This window comes from Mesoplodon bidens, assembly GCF_964165515.1.
Source record: "Mesoplodon bidens genome assembly, chromosome: X".
Lineage (NCBI taxonomy): Eukaryota > Metazoa > Chordata > Mammalia > Artiodactyla > Ziphiidae > Mesoplodon > Mesoplodon bidens.
In genome coordinates, this window is record NC_138163.1 from 141,364,755 (window position 1) to 141,386,178 (window position 21,424).

The 21,424-nt window shown below is 53.7% G+C and overlaps 2 protein-coding genes across 2 annotated transcripts in view; both read left to right on the top strand.

Moving 5' to 3' along the window:
• Nucleotides 1-9,950: 9,950 nt before the first annotated feature.
• LOC308608407 (E3 SUMO-protein ligase ZBED1-like) lies at nucleotides 9,951-19,665 on the top strand. Its single transcript, XM_081221429.1, has 2 exons — nucleotides 9,951-10,077; nucleotides 17,518-19,665. The coding sequence occupies exon 2, from the start codon at nucleotides 17,557-17,559 to the stop codon at nucleotides 19,648-19,650; it is 2,094 nt and encodes a 697-aa protein (XP_081077555.1). The 5' UTR covers nucleotides 9,951-10,077; nucleotides 17,518-17,556; the 3' UTR covers nucleotides 19,651-19,665.
• LOC308608408 (polyprenol dehydrogenase-like) overlaps nucleotides 9,962-21,424 on the top strand; it is a 188,676-nt gene continuing 177,213 nt past the window's right edge. Inside the window, exon 1 of the mRNA XM_081221430.1 lies at nucleotides 9,962-10,077. Coding sequence (XP_081077556.1) covers nucleotides 9,969-10,077 — 109 coding nt within the window. The 5' untranslated portion in view covers nucleotides 9,962-9,968. The remainder of the gene's footprint in view (nucleotides 10,078-21,424) is intronic.

A 21,424-nucleotide genomic window follows, 5' to 3' on the forward strand; every position in this document is an offset into this window, starting at 1 on the left:
GTAGAGAATAAATGTATGCATACCAAGGGGGGTGGGTGGGATAAACTGGGAGACTGGGATTGACATATACACACTATTGATACTATGTATAAAATAGATAACTAATGAGAACCTACTGTATAGCGCAGGGGACTCTCCGTGATCTGTGGTGACCTAAATGGGAAGGAAATCCAAAAAAGATGGGATATATGTATACGTAGAGCTGATTCACTTTGCTGTACAGCAGAAACTAACACAACATTGTAAAGCAACTGTACGCCAATAAAAACTAATTAAAATATAATAAAATAAAAAAAAATAAAATAAAATATAATAAAATCAAGTGGAAAAAAAACCCCATATCAATTCACCCCAGATGACCTGGAAATAGCAGATACAAACTTTAAGTGTTTCCATATCAGATCCCTTGACCCTGACTCACCCAAGTATGTCATATTGTTTCCTCAGGGCTCCTCCCTTGTCCCTGCATACCCTCCTACCCTGATTAGCAACTGTTTGAACCTGCCCTTTGGAACTCAGGGAAGGTCCAGGAGGCTGAAGCCTTTATTCTGCAAATAAGAAATGGGGGGACACAGAAAGGATTTGTCCCCAGGAAGGCCCCTCAGGGTCCTGCTCAGTTTCAGGCAGACAAAAGTTTGAGGGTGGATGTGGGATGTCTTTTCCCCAAACTCTCAGCTCTCACATCTGTTTTCTACTTGGCCTCAATACCGCTGGCCTTGTAGAAAAAGCCCAATGTTATTATTCATGTTCAAAGACCTCCCTGGAGCCCCAGCAAATCCAGACAGAATATACCTGCCATGCTTTCTGTGACTCTTTTAGGATGAATGACCAGAGGCCAGAGGATTATGAAGTCTTGATCAAGAGTCTGTGAAATAAATGCTCTTTTCCCAGGAAAAGAGGACCAAGGATGCACAATAAATAATAATTATGATGATGGAGACACAAACTTCTGAAGCCACCAACTTTGACATCTAAATACATAAATTTCCGGGGAAATAGAGTCAGATATTTTCTCATCAGAAAAGAATTTTGCTTCCATATTACAGAAATAAAAAGGAAAATGGAACACAGATAAGACTTTAAAAATGCCCCTGGGACTTCCCTGGTGGCGCAGTGGTTAAGAATCCGCCTGCCAGTGCAGGGGACACGAGTGGGAGCCCTGGTCCGGGAAGATTGCACATGCCGCGGAGCAACTAAGCCCATGCACCACAGCTACTAAGCCCGCGAGCCACAACTACTGAGCCCACAGGCCTAGAGCCCGTGCTCCACAACAAGAGAAGCCACCGCAATGAGAAGCCCACGCACCACAACGAAGAGTAGGCCCCGCTCGTCGCAGCTAGAGAAAGCCCACACATAGCAACCAAGACCCAACGCAGCCAAAAATAAATATAAATAAATAAATAAATTTAAAAAATAAAAGTAAGAAGAATAAAAATGCCCCTGAGAAATAGGGGTGGGGTCATGATTCGGTTAAAAGCGAAGGAATTCAAGGAATGACTTTTAAGACGTTGGATGCAAGAATCTCACACTTTGCTTAGTCTTTAGAATTCCTACAGGAGCGGAGGACCTCCAAGGCGTTTAAACTTTTCGAGATTCTATACACTGAACATGGAAGAATGTAATGTCTTCCCACTGTTTTACTTTTCTGAACCTGTTTTCTTTGTGACGGCGTCTAGGAGGGACAGCAGTGAACATCAACAGGATTAAAATACAAACCTGGACTTTGGGGACTTCCCTGGCCGTCCAGTGGTTAGGACTTGGGGCTCTCACTGCCGAGGGCGCGGGTTCAATCCCTGGTCAGGCAACTAAGATCCCACAAGCTGCGTGGTGCGGCAAAAAACAAACAAACAAACGTCACTCCATTCACATAAACCCAGCTGTCGTGGAAAGAGGTTTGTTATGAATAACAAGACACCCATTTCAAAAAAAAAAAATCTGAACTTGGGAAAAGGCAGGGAGGACGAAACTAACATGGAGCCCATCACTGTCCTTGGAAGGCTTCCTTGAAGTGAAACGATTCTTATATGGGGCTTGGTGGTAGAGAAGGATGCCCGAGTTGGAGAAATATCCACACACGGGCGTCACCCTTAGCCACCCAGCTGCACCTGCCTTCTTTGTTCTGCTCGTCACAATAGCAGAAGATAAAATGGGATGGCAGATTTAGAAGCAGATTTCAAAGGCACCCTCTCTTGCGTTTCCCCAGGGACACACATTATTGTGTGAATACCCACATAGGCGTCACAGCTGCTTCCGGAAAGAAGGAACACACAAGGCCAAAAACAAAAACAAAAAGCTCGACCATGTTCATTTTCTGAAGTGTTCTAAGGAGTTTTCTAAGGCGTTTCTCACCAAGTCGGTCGACAAAGCGTCCAGGTGGGAAACGCCAGGAAACTCAGTGTTGGGAAGAGAACACTTATGATCACCTGGATAGCTCACAGCCTTCTCCTAACATGAAGGAGGAAAGGGATATTTCACCGGGACCCTCTCCCCTGTAAACAGATAAGGTAGGAGGTCCCCGAGAAAGAGAACTAGGCATGGCTTTCTTGACATAAGAGAAGCCATTTTTGGCTGAAACCATTTTGGGATCTAGGCCTGGCCGCCATGCTTGCCCTTGAACAGATCTTGGTAGTTGATCATCTTAAGGGAACCAAAGAGCAAACTGTTATCAGACAAGAGAAGGAACAATAGCAAACATAACAAACCAGTGGTAGAGTCTCCCAGTTCTGTTTCAGTGGTGAAGATTAGTCTGAAGCCTCAACCACCAGATCCACTGGGACCTAAAGGAGGAGGATGATACTGGCCTTTTCTGACCCTGTGACTTCAACTCAACTAAAGTTTAGACTCTGTGGACCTTGGCCCCAGTGCAATGTTGAATTCTCCTCTGCTCAAGCCCCTTCATGAATATGCATGTACCACCCAAGTGTTTCCCCCCCCCATGAATATGCACATACCCTGAGATTAAAGCTTCCCCAATTTTGCTGTTCAGGAAACACTGCTTTGGGAAAGGTCTCCTGTGTTCTCCACATCCCCAAGACCATCCTCACTTCCAGCGCCAATTGGAACTTGTGGGCCCCCGAGACCACCCTCAGGGTCCATAGTTCACCACGTGGACCCAGAGAACTCTGCCAGGCTGCTGATGTCATTGTTATGGTTCATTACAGGGAAAGGGCACAGAATAAAATCGGCCGAGGGAAGTGGTGCGTGGGGCAGTGTCTAGGAGAGACCAGGTGTAAGCCTGCAGGTGCCCGTCCCCGCAGAGTAATGGCAGGGCTCTCCCCTCCCACCAAGGGTGTGTGCTAATTTCCGGCTATGGCCAACCAGCATGGTGGACTGCCTGGAGGACTGACTTTGGTCTCCATCTCCTCCAAGGTCGAGCTGACACTGCATGCCCCAAGGCCTCCATACTAAATCACTCTGGAGCACAGACTATCGTCTGGCCCAGGCCCCAGGCAAGCAACTATACTCTTATCAGGCAGGATAGCCAAGGGCTCAGAGGTGACCTCCCAGGAGTCCGGGAGACAAGGCCAGACCTGGCTTTGAGCAAAGTTAATTCTTTCCTGCACACCTGGGTCCTAAAGAATATTCTGTATCTGGACTGGAAACTTTGAGGTTGTGGAAAAACACAAAAAGAGGACTCTGATCTCTTTCTGGGCCTCCCCAGAAGCATCCGCTCCCCGCCCCCCCCCCCCACACCAGGTGCTGTTAGACCTTTTACGGGGCTGCACCACCGCAGCAAAGAGATCTTTATCCCCGAAGGCCATCGGTGCTGATGCTGAAAGCTCAGCTTCTATTCTGCACCGTTGCCGAATTGCATCTCGGAGGGGTGAAGTAGAAAAGGAGAGGTTTATTGCTTTGCCAGGCAGAGGGGGGCACAGCGGGCTCCTGCCCTCGAAAAACTATGTATCCCAACTTGGGAGGGTTTGATGAGTTTATAGCCATGGTTCAAGGGTGGGCTTGCTGATAAGATTAGGGTGTGTGCAGGGTCTCCGGTGTGCAGGGGCTTGATTAGCAACTGTTCGCATCCGCCCTTGGGAACTCAGGGAAAGTCACGGAGGCTGGAGTCTTGCCTACCAGAAAGGCCTCTGTGCCCCAGAGCCCCAGAGGGCCCCACTCGGTTTCAGTCCTGGGGTTGACATACACTGCTCTGAGAAGACCTCCTGGAGCTTCCCCTCTTGCTACTAAAGCGGATGAGATAGTTTCCTTGTTTAAAGCGTTCACAGTTTACGTGTATGTCTTTCATCTATGGCATTATTATTGTTATGTTTTGACTTATGAAGAGAAATAATGAGAACCCCAATTGCTTGCAAAACGTCCACGCTCGGCGTCTGGGTGATTCTGGCCCTGAGGGCTGAGCATTTTGTGCCGTAGAACTGGCAGGGCCGATGCAGAATAAAAATGCAGCCTGTGCCCAACCTTGATTTCAAGATGGCGACATGTGTACAACCATCTGGTTCCAGAATATTCTCATCCCCCCAAAAGGAGACCCCCCCCAACCCCATGAGCTGTCACTCTCCAGCCCCTGGTAACCACAAATCCACTTTCTGTCTCTGTGGACTTGGCCTGTTCTGGACGTTTGCTATCAACGGAATCACACACGGTGTGTCCTCCTAGGTCTGGCTTCTCTCACTGAGCATCGTGTGTTCAAGGTCCATCCACGTGGTAGCCTGTGTCAGAGCTTCACTCCTTTTCACGGCGGAGTCATAGTCCACGGTGTGCATGGACCCCAGGCTGTTTCTCCATCCATCTGTGGATGGGTTAAATGATTTTACAAGCACTTGATTCCATCACAGTGAGAATTCCCTCACACCATGTATAATAAGGATGCAAAAGCAAACCTATAAACACCCATGCCACACAGACACACACACACACACAGTGAAAACAAAACAGGGCACACCTTGGCATCCACACCAGCTTTCTCTCCAAACTTCCGGGTCTTTCTCTTTTTTCTCTTTAACAATTCTCCAGTGGATTCTGACTCAGGAGGTATGTAATGTTTTCTGGGAGTCTGCCTTTTAAGTGAGTGCCCAGGTTTTAGATTTTTTTGATGTGTGTGTGTGTTTGTGTGTGTGTGTGTAATTTCTGGCAGGTCTGGAGCACACCTCCAGGATGCAGCCGTTAAACGAGTCTCCCCAGACTCATGGAAAAACACCCCTATGGATCTGCCCTGTGTACACGCCATCTGTGTAGGGTCGCGCCTGGTCTGCACACTCAGTAAAACACTGGGATCCACCTTCCTCCTTACACCACCGCATCCCAGCCTCCCAATCATACTGCACCGCAATGATGAAAATTAAGGCCAATGTGAGGTGCTTCCTTGGTGTCTGGGGGGAACCAGGGGGCCCTCAAATGGCCTGATGGCACACTGGCCTGTCCGCTCAGCATCTCCCTTTCATTTCCCCCAGCCCAGCCCCCTCCTCAGCAGGGGGGCCACGCTCGCTGAGGGTTCATCCCTCCGTAGTCAACTGAGCTCCCATCTGCTCGAGGAATTATTCACACGAGCCCATCACACCCTCCTAGGGTCCCCTCAGACCCTTGTGACTAGAAAGCCTGCCTCTGGGGTCCACCCTGACCTCAGGGGCAGCCCCGTGCGGCCCCAGTGGGCTTTTCTCCTCCACAGGCTGTGAGTGTACGTGACAGCCCGTCTCATGTGGGCAGTGCAGGGTAGCATGTGTGAGGCCATTCCCCCAACCCCCCGGGGCAGCATGCACGCACATGCAGGCACTCACACCATGGTTTAATTGCTAAATAACCCATCAACTCTTTTATTTATTTAGGCTGCCCCGCGAGGCATGCAGGATCTTAGTTCCAGGACCAGGGATCCAACTTGGGCCCCCTGCAGTGGAAGTGCGGAGTCTTAACCATTGGACCGCCAGGGAAGTCCCTAACCCATCAACTCCTGCTCCATCGTTCAGGAGGGAGGTGAAGTAGGAAGAAATCAGTCTCATGTGTAAAGGTTGCATCGACCAAGTGTTCAAAGCGCGTGTCACAGCTTCCTATCGTGCTGGATAGAGAGTCATGGGGCGTCCCCCCTTCCAGGAGCTCAGGGCACTTGCCTATTTCTCCATCTGCTGCCGGGTACTGAACTCGGGCCTCCCTGATACCCCAAGAAAGCTGGACACCCAGAGCCTGGAGGAGATTTGGGCTCCGTGATGATTGTGATGGATCCATGTCTAGGTTATAGAATCTGAAGGTCTGAAGACATACTAGGGTGACCACAGAGCTCGAGGGGTCTGACTATCCCCTCAAGTGTCAGGATTTGAGGGCTCAGAACTGTGGCTGGGGGGGTCCCTTTCAGGAGAAAATATTTTTCTTCAGCATCTATGTTAGGTTCCGAGGGCTTTCATAACCAAGTACCCCAAACTGGGGAGCTTAAACAACAGAAATGTATCCTCTTACAGTTCTGGAGTCCAGAAGTCTGAGATCAAGGTGTGGGCAGGGCTGGTTCCTCCTGGGGGGTTTGAAGGAGAACCTGTTCTAGCCTCTCTCCCAGCTATGAGGCTCCTGGGACTTCCCTGGTGGCGCAGTGGTTGAGACCCTGTGCTCCCAATGCGGGGGGCGCAGGTCTGATCCCTGGTCAGGGAACGACATCCCACAGGCATGCCACAACTAACAGTTTGCATGCCACAACTAAGGAGCCTGCATGCTGCCACTAAGGAGCCCGCCGGCTGCAACTAAGACCCGGCGCAACCAAACAAATCAATCAATAAAAAAAAAAGACCAGGCATCCTAGTGAATTACTATAGCACAGTTTGCACTGGCAGAGTCCACGGTTATTGGTTATTTGCAGGGAATACAATTTGCACAATAACAGTGTTAGCACCAGGGATAGGAGAGGAATGAAACAGAAGTGGCCGGTGTGGCCCATGTACCTGGTGTGGTAGAGGAGCTGCCATGGGGGCTGCCTGCTTACAAGGAGACTCAGGTGGGAGGGAGCCACTGAATTATCAGGGGCTGTCGTACGGAGGGTGACCTTGGACCACAAAGAGGCTCCTTACCAACACAAAGTTCTCTGAGGGCCCACGTTGCTGTGGTTTAGTGTGTGGCCAGCATCGCTGAAGCCCCCTTCTCTAGGGCCAGGGGCCTCTAGGAACTGACCACCCCATGTGATGCTTCAGGATCTGGCTTCCTCGGGGCCATTCTATGGTCACCTTTGCGGCTTCCATAAGATATATTAAAATGTATATTTTAAGACAGTTCTGGTAGAAAACTTATTTTCCATGCTGCATGCATTATTTGTATTTATTCATTATTATTATTATAGTCTTCCCCCCCGCCCCCGATTTTAAGAGAAGTTCAAAAAGACTCCAAAGATGATTATGAGCACCTTGTAACTGTGCCAAGGGTGCCTGATGGCAGATGTTGGCCTCTGGGTCAACCAGATGGCTGCTCTCGCCCTGCTTCCTGGTCCTCTACTAGGGGGCCCCATTCTGCCTAACCTTCTTTTCCGGGGGGATGTCCTGCCCCTCAGCTGGAGTTGTCCCTGCCTCTTCTGGTCCAGGTGAACCTACCTTCAGTGGTGGAGTCCTAAAATCCTTGAAGGGACGGGAGTTTGTCAAGCATGGTGGAGGAGACCAAGGATATCTCCCAAAGGTGTCCAAGCCAGAATCCCCTGGAACTTTATATGGCACAAGGGACCTTACAAATGTAATTAAGGTATGGACCCTAAAATAGGGAGATGATCCCAGATTAACCCGGTCCCTGCTCCATTCTAATCCCATGAACCCTCAAAAGCAGAGAACTTTGGCTGGAGCGGGAGAGATGTGAGAGACGGGAAGGTGACTAGATGCTGAGGGTGGCATCTAGGGGACACCTGCTCAGACCCCTCCCCACCACTGACCACCAGCGTAGAGGCGGGGACTTCAGCCCTAGAACCACAAGGAACTAGATTCTGCTGTTAACCCAAATGAGCTTGGAAACAGGCTCTTCCAGATCCACTCCCTTGGGAGCCCAGTGGGTAGACATCTCGATTTTGACCTTGTCAGACCTTGAGCAGGAGACCCACAGGCAAGACTTCTCACCTACAGGGCAGTGAGATCCTATGTTGGTGTTTGTTCGAGCTGCTACACGCGGGGTGATTTATTACAGGTGCCATAAAAGTCAAGTGCATTTGCAGCATCAACATTCTAATGCGTTCCAGGCTCTCTGAATTGGGGGCCGTGGCCGGAAGCAGCTGGTGACGACCCCAGCCCCTGCATTCACTGCTCCAGAAACCACGTTAAAACACAGACGCTTCGGGGAAACTGGGCAAGAGGACAGGAGGCGTCAGCTGGCATTGCTATGCCTCCACAGATAACATGCCTGGCAGCGGGCCTTTCTTTTTGGACAAACACCCAGGGACAGGTCCACGCCCCCACTGTTCCCTGGGTTCCACCTGCTTCTAGGTCCTTCTTATTCTATCACTGTGGCCACACCTGGGGCTCTTGCAGGAAACCCTTGAGGGTGGCAGCTATGGAGGCTTTCCCTGATGCTCTTTTCTGGGCACACCTGGGCATGCCTGGCACACCAGGGTGCACCTGGCCAAGGGGGGCAGCTGATACCATGGTCTTGCCAGGGATCCTGGGAAGGCTTCCTGGCCTCGGTTTTCTCATCTGTAGGACAGAGGGTCACAAAGACCAGAAGGACCCTCCTAACCCAGCCTTGGATTGCACCAAAGAGGTCTGTATGCTGAGCATCTCCAGGTGGCCTGAGTGGAGGGGGGCAGCCTGCACGTTGGGGGTGACCCCCCAAGTCAGACCAGCTGGGTTCACTTCCTGTGGCGATGGGGGGAGACCCAGAGTCCAGGTGCGGGGGTCACAGTTCCAGAGGGTTGTGGAGTGTGCGATCCTGGGTCCTAGCAGGGGCAGGAATCCTGGTGGGGCTGGGGTGGAGATCCTTGGTCCTGGGTGTTGGCGGGCACTGATGACAGGGAGGAGGAGGTCTCTGCTGGTGTGTGTATGAGGGGTGCTGTCCAGTAGGTGTCTGAATTGGGGGGATATGGATGTGGTCCAGGGTTCTGGTGGGTATTAAGGCCCCTGCAGGGTCTGGGGTTGCCAGGTTTAGGGTTTCTGTAAGGTTCTGGATAGGGGTCTGTGTGGGGTCTTACTGGGGGTCTGGGTTGGGGAAGTGTGGGGTGGGAGGGTCCTAGCTGTGATCTGGGCGGGGTCTGTGGTTCTAGTGGGGGTCTGGTGGAAGTCTGAGCTGGGGGTTCCACGCTCCAGGAGGGATCCACGTGGGAGTCCATGGTCCTGTCTGGGGGGCCTGGTGTTCTGTTGTGGAGGTGGGCAATAGCCTAGAGGGAGTCCACGGTCTCAATGGAGGGTCTGAGGTCCAGGGGGGCTCTTGTGGTCCGAGGGCAGGATTGGGGGTTCCGGGCAGGAGTCCAAGGTCGGTTGGGTCCACATCTGGGTGGGGGTCCTGCAGCCAGGCAGGGGTCCTGGGGATCCGGGTGGGGTCCATGGTCTGAGCAGGGGTCCGGGGTCAGGAGGGGTCCCAGGGCCCAGACAGGGAGGGGCCGCTGGTTCGGGCGGGGGTCCCTGGGGTCGGGGGGTGGTCCCTGGGTTCCTTGGTCTGGGCGGGGGTCCCTGGTATCCTTGGTCTGGGCGGGGGTCCCTGGGGTCCTCGGTGCGGGCGGGGGTCCCTGGGGTCGGGGGGGGTCCCTGGGGTCCTTGGTCTGAGCGGGGGTCCCTGGGGTCCTTGGTCCGGGTTGGGGTCTGGGGCCCCGGCGTCAGGCAGAGTCCCGGGGTCCGGGCGGAGGTCGTCATCCGGGAGGGGGTTCGCGGTGCGGGCGGGAGTGCCTATTCCGGGCCGGGGTCGGGGGTCTGGGGTCCGGCGCCCCGGGTCAGGCGGCGTCCTGGGGTCCAGGCGGGGTCCGGGCGGGGTTCGGGGCGGGCGCGTGGGCGCGGGGGGCGGGCCGGCGCGGGCGCGTTTCCGCCGTCCGGCGGGGCTCTGAGTCCCGCGGGCGGCGCGGAAGCGGCGGCCGGGCAGCCATGTCGCCTTTGTCTGCGGCGCTGGCGGCCCTGCGGGTGTACGCGGTGGGCGCGGCGGTGGTCCTGGCGCAGCTGCTGCGCCGCCGCCTCCCGGGCTTCGCGGAGCCAGGTCAGCGGTCGGCGGGGGGCGGGGGCGTCGGCGCCGGGGGCGGGCGGGGGGCTCGCGGCGGCGGCGGCGCCCGGCCGGGGTCGCGCCCATCGCTCGGCCGGGACCCCCAGGGTGGGGGAGGAACGGGGGAGGGGCGCGGCGGGGACCCGCGTGCCCTTGACCCCGGCCGCCGGTCAGGGCGCGCCGCGCCGGGCGCTCCCGGAAGCAGGGCCGGGCGGCCGCGCGGGGGGAGGGAGGTGCGCCGTCCCCACGCGCCTCCTCCCCCGCTCCGCGCATCCCGGGCCGGGGTCGGCCCGGGGGTCCGCTCCCCGCGCGCACTGCGGGCCGGGGTCCCCGGGGTCCCGCGCGCCCCGCAGCCCCGCGGCCGGGGCGAAGGAGGGGGCGCTCGAGAGCCCGGCCGCGCGCAGGGTCAGGTAGGACGGGCCCTCCCGGGGTGGGTGGGGGACGCCGGGCGCGCTCGGGGGCGCGGCGAGTCCTGGAGGGAGGGGCTTCCGTTCTGGGGCACCTTGTTCCTCTGGCCCCCGCGACCTCCGCGGCGTCTCCGGTCCCAAACTTTCCGGGGACCCGTTCGCGCTCTTCACGCACGTTCGGGACCTCCGGGGGGCGAGGGGGGGTGGCGGTGCGTCTGGGGCTGTGTCTGGTCGCAGCGGCGTGCCCAGGACGTAAAACGGGGAAACGTGTAGGAATCTCTGTCTGCCCTAATTTGCAGGAGATCACACTCTCCCTAGGCTACGCGAGCATACATGACATTGTATTTTTAGGTGACAGATGACTCCTTTCTAAAACAAAGTATACTGTGGGAAGAGTGGTGCTGTGTCACCTTGTGCCCGGTCTCTCTACTGTGTGGCCTAAGGGGATAGATAGAGTCTCAGGTTCACCCGTGTTTCCACCCTATGGACCTGGAACCCCCAGCAGCATCTGGGCAACACCCCTGAGACGCGGGGGTGAAAAAAAGGCAAAGAACATGTGACTTTGGTTGTGAAAATACTTGAGAATCGCTCCACTCCCCGACGGCAGGGGCGCTGCCGGGGCCACACTTTGGAAACCTGCAGCTCCCCAGCAGGAGTAGATATTTTTATATGAGCTCCACCCTCCCAGGCCTCCATCCAGGGAAATACATCTTCCAGGTTTATGTGAGGTGAGCATTTGGTTTTCTGATAAGCTGGATTTCGGTATTTTTTTATTAAAAAAACACATTGAGAGCGATCAGAAATGAACAGAGGGTAAGACCCCAGCCAGTAGTACCTGGGGCTCGGGGGTGGGGTCCGCATAGTCACCTTTGAGATCAGGACTGGCTTGAAAACAGCGAAGAGGTATGGAAAGCTGTCCCAAGTTGCCCCGCGCTCCACTCCGAGTAGTTTTGCTCGGCAAGACAGCGTCTGGCTGTCTCGCCTGGGAGCCCGTTTAGCTGCTCGCAGAAAAGACAAGTTAAGGATGGAATTTAGACTTGTCGCTGTTATCGCAGCAGCACCCCAAAGTGCGTGCCTCGGAAACGTGTTGGAGATGCATCCAACCTGAGGGCTTGCCTTGTGGTTTCCACCTGTTGATTGATTGAGGAAAAAAAAAAAGTTGTGGAAAGGCAAACCAGCCATGAAGCCATGTGTCAGCCGAGGGCATCCTTATTCCGGCTTTTGCAGAGGGTTGTTTCATCGAAAGATGGGCTTGCTGTGTGCAAGCCACGTGGTCTGCGGGGTTAGAAATCATTTTAGGTCTGGGCGGAGGAGTGAACGAACATCCATCCCTTGTGCCTGGTGGTGGCCGGTGTCCCAAGTGGCACTGTTCCTCTGCTTTTGGACCCATTTTTTATTTGCCCCTAACTGGACTTAACCTTTGCGGGGGAGGAGACATTGAACTTTGTCCCGGTATGGAGCTGAATAAACAGTAACCAGAGGCCCAGTCCACATGGAGAGTAGCTGGGGTTTGTTGTTCTGAACCATCACGTTTTCTTTTTTTTTAAAATAATTTATATAGTCTATATAAATAAAAATGTGCACAGTATAAGATAGTTGATACGGAAATATTCTCTTATTTATATATTCTAAACGGGTAACGACAAACCACAGCGGTGATTATTGAAGTGCATTTGCTATTGTGAAAGTTCTTTGATAACCCACCCTGAGCGGTCAGATCATGCATCAGATTTCAAACTACCTTGGTTACGATCGTTTGCTAATATTTGCATGTCAGATATTCAATATCTAGAGAATCTGTCTGTAGATCGTCTCAGCGTTTTGATGAGTTGCTTGTGCATACTGCACATATTTAATGCAGGAATAAAACTTTTATTGGGACTCAGATAACATGGAGCTGCCTCACAGTTATTACTGTTGCTTTGGAATTGTGGGTGGTCCTGCACATTTTACCAGGTGGGGGACAGGCGTGTGGTGTGAGTTCACGTGGATTCTATGAAAAGGTGAAGGAAGATGCTGAAAAAGTAACCCACTCCTGAGTGTAACCTTAAAATGCGCCATCTGTAAACAAGATCATTACAGACTCATGATTGTTGCAGGTTGTGCCTGGATAGAGACGTGTGTAAGCAAATTAAAAATTCCTGTAAGAGACTCTGATTTCCAGATTCTCTGTGGCGATTGTCTATTACAAATTAAATGTCTCTGATGCATCAGTGAGTTTTGAAAGGGAGAGAAAATCATCCAGATGCGTTTTACAGGGCAGTTCTGATACCACACAGACATTTCCCTTAAGAATTCTGTTGGAAATAGGAGGTAGGTCTGGAAATGGACTTCTGCTGATGGGCTGACACCCCAAAAGATGTCAGCTGGCCCATTTATGAAGCTATTTTAGGGTGGATCCTGGTGTTCAAACTGTAGGGTTTTTAAAAACCGATAAAGAGGAAGTTATTTCTCGTTGGTGTTGTGTACAGATGAACAGTTGGGGGTTGTGGATCCAGGGAGGTGAAGCCACAGTTTTCATGATCTTAGGCATTTTTTACTCTTAAAAAAAAAAAAAAAAAAGTACTCCCCCCACCAAAGAACTTTTTTTAAAATAAATTTTTAAATTTTTACTTTTCGGCTGTCCCACGCAGCATGTGGGATCCTAATTTCCTGACAAGGGATCGAACCCATGCCCCCTGCCTTGGAAGCGTGGAGTCTTAACCACTGGACCTCCAGGGAAGTCCCCAAGAGCTTTTGTTTATGTGGCTTTTACTTATCCATGTGGATCCTGTTCACTTACATGTTAATTAAATTTAAATTTATTTGAAATGAAAAAAAAATGTGAACAGAAATTTGAAATGGAAATTTACAACATATATTTCAAGTAACATAACAAGTCACTTACATGTTATTCCCAGTAACATTTTTTCCCAGTGAAGAATAACTATGTTCTCCAACACAAACAAACAGAAATCAGGGAGAGTGGCCCTGTTTTTGGTTCTTGCCAGTTTCCTGAAGTACCCACTAGGCAGAATGCAGCTGATGCTCCACTTGGTGGCTTCATCCTGTGTCTTGTGACATGTTCCTTGTGTTGGTGAAGCTGATCGGGAAGATCTGGCTGGTGTCTCTGATGTGAGAAAAGGCAGGACCTCGCCACATCCCTGGCAGTGTCTTGGCGACGGTCCCCCCCAGAGATGCTCAGGCCGCCCTGTAAGAAGGACCCTGTGGAGAGGCTGCTTTGACAAAACCTTGATTCCTGACTGACGGGAGATGTAGACCTTTCCCTCCAGACAGTGGAGGGTGGCTTTGTGCAGCCGCCTTCAACGTATGTGCTCAGAACCCTCCTACTGTGTGTCACCTCCTTGGAGGTTCTGACATCATTGGCCCGAAGGAAGTGATGCCGCAGGGGGAGGCCCCACAGGCGGTGCCTCCTTAGGTTGTCACCGTGTCAGGGATGCTTCCTGCTTTGTGGGCAAAAGTTTGCGCCAGGATGGCGCTGGATTCCTTCAGCCAAATCACAGCAATAATTCATCATCATCATCAAGGTGTAGTCGGATCTGATAAAACTGAATCGCGTGGCCCGTGCGGGATGTGGCAACTCATATTCCAGAGCCCAGGTGTGGTGCCCGCTGTGCAGTTCCCGTCGCTTTTTGGGACCACCTTTCCCACGCTCAGGTGCCCCATCCTGGCTTGGCTGTAGGATGTGCGGTTTGGGGGTTTCCTCTTTGTGAAAGTCCTGGCTGTGTCGGAACCCCTCCTCCTGTCCTGGAGACTCTGCTGCCCCAGCCCTGGCTACGACGTGCCCCTCAAACCAGCCCCCCCAAGCGTGACCTCTCCCGGAAAGCCTCCGGTGGGCCCTTTTGACCGCAGGGCGCCCAGCACCAGGGGTGATGTTACCACTCATAGCTTTTTATAGTTTTGTTCTCATCAGCAGAGCGTCTGGGGGCGGCTGTAACAAAGTACTTAAAATCATGGAAGTTCATCCTGTCTCTTTCTAGAGACCAGAAACCCGAAGTCAAGGGTGTCCCAGGGCCGCGCTCCCTCCAGAGGCTCCAGGGGAGGGTCCTTCCAGCCTCTTCCAGCTTCTGGGGGCTCCAGGCGCCCCTGGGCTCGTGGCCGCCTCCCTCCCGTCTCTGCCTCTGTCTTCACGTGGCTTCTCCTCTGTGTCTCTCCTCTTCTGTGTCTTAGAAGGACCCTGTCATTGGATGCAGGGTCACCCTCATCCAGGAGGACCTCATCTCAGACCCTTCCCTGCATCACATCCGCAAAGACCTTTTGTCCAAATAAGGTCCTATTCTGAGGTCAAGGTGTCCCAGGGCCGCGCTCCCTCCAGAGGCTCCAGGGAAGGCTCCTTCCTGCCTCTTCCAGCTTCTGGGGGCTCCAGGCGCCCCTGGGCTTGTGGCCACATCCTTCCTGTCTCTGCTTCTGTCTTCCCGGGGCTTCTCCTCTGTGTCTGTGTCTCTCCTCTCCTGTGTCTTGTAAGGACCCTGTCATTGGATGTAGGGCCACCCTCATCCAGGGGGACCTCATCTCAGACCCTTCACTTCATCACGTCCGCAAAGACCCCGTTTCCACCTAGGTCCCACTGTCAGGTTTAGGGGGGACATGAATTTGGGGAGGGGGGCCGCTTTCAAACCACTGTCGTTGTTACTGGGTTTTGGTTTTGAACATACGCCCCACACTCAGAAAACACCTGGTTGGTGCACTTTGTGTTTTAACCCCCTGAGTGCTGTACAGGGGGTTGAAAGCTCGCAGACTTAACCCATTTCAGGGGGAAGTCTGTTCCATGGACATCATTTGAGGAAATCAAATAAGTAATAAAACTAACATTCATGCTCTTAAAGCATATCTTTTTCTCTCTGTGTCTAGGCATATATATTTATGTATATTTGTTTATGATTATTTACTTAAAAAGTTCTCTTTTATTGAAGCATACTTGACTTACAATATTGTGTTAGCTTCAGGTGTACAGTACAGTGATTCAATTATACATATATATTCAGATTCTTTTCCATTATAGGTCATTACAAGATATTGAATGTAGTTCCCTGTGCTATATGGTAGGTCCTTGTTGCTTATCTGTTTTATATATAGTAGTGTGTATCTGTTCATCCCAAACTCCTAATTTATCCCTCCGCACCTTTCCACTTTGGTGACCACTAGTTTGTTTTCTATGTCTGTGAGTAACAGCCAGCTTTTAAGAAAACTCAGCTGCCCTTTTGGGTGTCCTGGCCCTGATTGGCAGCTCCAGGAAGCCGAATGTGTGGGCACCACCAACAGTGGGAACCCGGGGATCTGGACCTAAGGTCGACTTCCCCACTGACAGCCGGGCAGTGCTGCACCACAGCTCATAGGTATCTCTGTGCCCAGGTGTGAGTGCCCACGGTGGGCATTTTGAGAAGTTCCAGGGATTGAGAAGTCCAGTATTGCCCCAATCTGGTTCCTGATCCCAGATGCACCTAGGAGAAAAATAGAGGGACGTCCCTGGTGGTCCAGTGGGTTAGACTCCGCGCTCCCAATGCAGGGGGCCCGGGTTCGATCCCTGGTCGGGGAACTAGATCCCGCATGCCTCAACTGAAACCTGACGCAGCCAAGATAGATAGATAGATAGATTTTAAAAAAAACAAAACAACTAGAGCGTGTGCAGTTCAGAAAGTAATATTTTTAACTTTCTTTAATTGATATATAGTTGATGTACAGTATTATATAAGTCTCAGGTGTACAACATAGTGATTCACAGTTTTTAAAGGTTATACTCCATTTATAGTTATTATAAAATATTGGCTGTACTTCCTGTGTTGTACTATATATTCTTGTATCTTATTTATTTTATACTGAGTATTATAGTTCATTCTTCTCAACCCCCTTCTCCTATATTGCCCCTCTCGCTTCCTTCTCCCCACTGGTAACCAGTAATTTGTTCTGTATATCTGTGAGTTTGCTTCTTTTCTGTTATAGTCACTAGTTTAAAGAAAAAAAATTTTTTTTTGGATTCCACATATAACTGATACCATACAGTATTTGTCTTTCTCTGTCTGACTTATTTCACTCAACATAATAATCTCCAAGCCTATCCATGTTGCTTCAAATTGCGCAATTTCGTTCCTTTTTTATGGCTGAGTCATATTCCACTGTATATATGTACCACATCTTCTTTATCCATTCCTCTGTCCATGGCCAGTGGACGTTTAGGTTGCTTCCGTGTCTTGGCTGTTGTGAATCATGGTGCTGTGAACATGGGGGGTGCATGGATCTTTTTTCTAATGAGTGTTTTTGTTTCTTTCGGATAAATATCTAGGAGTGGGATTGCTGAATCATATGGCATCTCTATTTTTAGTTTTTTAAGGAACCTCCATCCTGTTCTCCACAGTGGCTGCATCAGTTTACATCCCCACCAACGGTGTAGGAGGGTTCCCTTTTCTCCACACCCTCAACAGCATGTGTTATTTGTGTTCTTTTTGATGAAACCCATTCCGCCGGGGGGTGAGGTGATATCTCATTGTGGTCAAAAAGGCATCATTTCAAAACATAAAATTAGAAAAAGCTCGTATTTAATGCCACTCTGCCAACTTAATATCCGCTTGAGACCCTCTGTTTTCGTCTTCTGATCGGAGCCACATCTGATGGTGGTGTGTGGCACGCGTGCTTGCTGACCAGGTTTTCGGCTGGGGTGGGGGTCATCTTGGGCTGGTGGGGCGCTTGGGAATGTGGCCTCCATCTGGAGAACGAGCCCCCCTGCTTGGCATCGGGGCTCCTGGATTTCCTAGAACAGGACAGAGTAAAGCAGCTCAGGTGAGGAAAGAGCTGTCATCAGCAGCCCAAAGACGATCCCCAAACTAACAATAAAAAACGCGTGTCTTCGGACGCACCTGGATGGAAGAGTTGCTGGCTTGTCAGACTGGCCCCTCTGCTTTGCCAAAGCCACGAGCCGGAGCGGCGGCCCCCGGGGTCCCTCTCCGTGCGCCCTTGGTTCCGGAGCAGCCCCGGTCCCCGCCAGCCGGAGCCGGGTCTCTTCTCACGCTGTGTTTGTCTCGCTGCTTCTCGGCAGGTCGTCCCGAATGAGCGGAGGCCCGGCCCGGGTGGCGCCATGGAGGGCAAGAGCCTGGAGGGCGCGCAGACCGACCTCAAGCTGGTGGCGCACCCGCGCGCCAAGAGCAAAGTGTGGCGCTACTTCGGCTTCGACACGAACGCCGAGGGCTGCATCCTGCAGTGGAAGAAGATCTACTGCCGCATCTGCATGGCGCAGATCGCCTATTCGGGCAACACCTCCAACCTGTCCTACCACCTGGAGAAGAACCACCCCGATGAGTTCTGTGAGTTTGTCAAGAGCAACACCGAGCAGATGCGCGAGGCCTTCGCCAGCGCCTTCTCCAAGCTCAAGCCCGAGGCCGCGCAGCAGAGCGCGCCGGAGCCGCCGGCCGCCAAGGCGGCGGCGGCGGCGGCGCACGGCCACGACGGCCGCAGGCAGCAGGAGCTGACGGCCGCCGTCATGGGCCTCATCTGCGAGGGGCTCTACCCCGCGTCCATCGTGGACGAGCCCACGTTCAGGGTGCTGCTGAAGACGGCCGAGCCGCGCTACGAGCTGCCCAGCCGCAAGTTCTTCTGCGGCAAGGCCATCCCCGAGCGCTACGGCGCCGTGCGCGACGTGGTGCTCAAGGAGCTGGCGGAGGCCGCGTGGTGCGGCGTCTCCACCGACCTGTGGCGCAGCGAGAGCCAGAACCGGACCTACGTGACGCTGGCCGCGCACTTCCTGGGCCGCGCCGCCCCCCACGGCCTCTTCCTGGGCTCCCGCTGCCTCAAGACCTTCGAGGTGCCGGAGGACAACGCGGCCGAGACCATCACGCGCGTCCTGTACGAAGCCTTCATCGAGTGGGGCGTCAGCTCCAAGGTCTTCAGCGCCACCACGGACCGTGGCAAGGACATCGCCAAGGCCTGCTCGCTGCTGGACATCGCGGTGCAGATGCCCTGCCTGGGCCACACGTTCGATGCGGGCATCCAGCAGGCCTTCCGGCTGCCCAAGCTGGGCGCGCTGCTCGGCCGCTGCCGCAGGCTGGTGGAGTACTTCCAGCAGTCCACCGTGGCCATGTACATGCTGTACGAGAAGCAGAAGCAGCAGAACGCCGCCCACTGCATGCTGGTCAGCAACCGCGTGTCCTGGTGGGGCAGCACGCTGGCCATGCTGCAGCGCCTCAAGGAGCAGCAGTTCGCCATCGCCGGGGTCCTCCTGGAGGACAGCAATAACCACCACCTGCTGCTGGAGGCCGCCGAGTGGGCCACCATCGAGGGCCTGGTGGACCTGCTGCAGCCTTTCAAGCAGGTGGCCGACATGCTGTCCGTATCCAAGTACCCCACCATCAGCATGGTGAAGCCTCTGCTGCACATGCTGCTCAACAGCACGCTCAACAGCAAGGAGACCGACTCCAAGGAGATCAGCATGGCCAAGGAGGTGATCGCCAAGGAGCTCGCCAAGACCTACCAGGAGACGCCCGAGATCGACATGTTCCTCAACGTGGCCACCTTCCTGGACCCGCGCTACAAGAGGCTGCCTTTCCTGTCCACCTTCGAGAGGCAGCAAGTGGAGAACAGGGTGGTGGAGGAGGCCAAGGGGCTTCTGGACAAGGCCAAGGACGGCGCCTACCGCGCCCCCGGCGACCAGCTGTACGCCCCGCCCGAGGAGCCCCCCGTGAAGAAGCCGGCGCCCTCGGCCACGCCGCCGCCCGCCAGCGTCATCAACGACATGCTGGCCGAGATCTTCTGCCCCGCGGCGGGCGTGGAGGACCAGGACGGCTGGCGCGCGCAGGTGGTGGAGGAGCTCAGCAACTTCAAGTCGCAGAAGGTGCTGGGGCTCAGCGAGGACCCCCTCAGGTGGTGGTCCGACCGCCTGGCGCTCTTCCCGCTGCTGCCCAGGGTGCTGCAGAAGTACTGGTCCGTGGCGGCCACGCGCGTCTGCCCCGAGCGCCTCTTCGGCTCCTCGGCCAACGTCGTCAGCGCCAAGCGCAACCGCCTGGCCCCCGCGCACGTGCACGAGCAGATCTTCCTGTACGAGAATGCGCGCGGCGCCGGGGCCGAGCTGGAGGACGAGGACGAGGGCGAGTGGGGCCTGGACCACGAGCAGGCGTTCCCTCTGGGCGACGCCGGCCACGCCGGCTACTTCGGCCTCAGGGACGGCGGCTTCGTGTAGCGGGGGGCGAGGGGACCCAGCGTGGGCGCCTCTCGTCGGATGCTTGGCTGTCAGTACTGACCCCGCCGGTGGGCGCGCTGCCCGGGACAGAGGAAATGCGCAAAAGAGAGAGATGGACCTTGGGTGGGGCTTTGGGTGGCCCAAAGGAGAGAGGTGGGCTTTGGTTGCCCCAAAGGACAGGTAGGGGGGCTTTGGGTGGCCCACAGCTGGTGAAAACGAGCGTTTTCTCTGGAGGGGCCCCTTGCGTTGGGACGCAAGGGAAAGAAATGACTTATAAAAGCTCTAGATGTCCGCCGATAGGCTTGCAAATGCTAAGCTCCGCGACAGAAGCACGGCCGGCAGGGATGTTTTGCCTCCTAGATAATTCCGTACCCGCAACATGCGTGTCCTCTGCGAGGGACGGTTTGGGGTAAATCGGAGAAAGACTGAAACCGGCAGGCAGCTGAGGATGAAACCCCCTGCGTGTCCTGCACCGACACCATCCGTGGATGTCAGCCGTTGGCTGGTGAAGGAACCCGTGTACGCTGTCGTTTACGTGGGAGCCTTGCCTCAGGGTAGCCGGGGAGAGACACTTTCGCCAGACGCCCTGTTTTCAAGAGACACCAGTTTTATGTTTGGTGGAAAATGCTAACAGTGAGAGCCTGCAGTGCAACCGCTTATAAAAAAAAAAGCAGAAAAGAGGTGTTGGTTGTGGTGTGTTTTCTGCCATGAATCAGTCTTTTTCTCCCCTTGCCTGAATTCACAGTCCTTGTGAGCCCCGTAGCTACTGGGTCTTGAGGTGGGTTTTTTGTGAGTCTGATGCTTCAAAGGTCCGGTTTCCCCAGAATCCCTTTTCTTGGGATGAACAGAGAGAAGGCGGTCCCCTACTCCTTGGAAACCCTGCTTTTGAATACGGGGGACCCTCTTGCGCCCACGGCTGGCTCTAGAGGGCTGGTTTAGATTTGATTCCCGGAAAGGGCTCTTGCATTCTCTGTTTTAAACTCAACACCGATGGGGGGCGGGGGGCATTGAGTTAAAAATAGTACCAGGGATCATTTTATCTTTGGGGGTCCTTATGGGTTGCTTCCGCCATTGGGGGAAGCGGGAAGGCTGTTTCTAACACTCAGAACTACTTTTATTTATTTATTTATTTTAAACGAATTGCTTTTCTTTAAGAGGCAAAGCCCCTGGACTTCCCTGGAGGTCCAGTGGTTAAGACTCCACGCTCTCAATGCAGGCGGCAAGGGTTCGATCCCTGGTCGGGGCCCTAAGATCCCACATGCTTCACGATGTGGACCCAAAAAAGAAAAAGCCACCACTCTTATCTCTGGCTCCCACCTTAAAACAACCCAAGTCCGGATGGATGTTTTGTCGGGAGGTATGCGATTTACAAATGCCCCATCTCAGCCCTTGGCAATCTTTTCCCAGGATCCCAACATCGAGCCGCATCCCGGGGGCATTTCTCCAGGTTCATTGCCTGGGGACTTCTTGTGGCTCTGGCCAAGGCAGTATTTTATCTTCATGTCACCAGCCTTGAATGTGTTTAGGAAATCGGGTGTCAGAAAGCAGCTTCACCTGCGCCGTCTCCTTGAAGGAAAGCGATAACATCGCTGTCTCCAGACCCTCTGCTCTCCGGCTGGAAAAAGAGCCGCAGAGATGCACATCCCACCTCCCGGGCCGTATTTGGCTGCTTTGCATCTGACCCACCCCCCTCACATTTCTGAAAATCTTGGCTTTCTGTCACTCATGAAAACTTGGGTCCTTCCAGCTAGCCGCCTCTCTGCGTTTCTCACGT

What these genes read in the sequence shown, in the direction of transcription:
- LOC308608407 (XM_081221429.1), top strand. Translation starts at nt 17,557, where the DNA reads ATGGAGGGCAAGAGCCTGGAGGGCGCGCAGACCGACCTCAAGCTGGTG.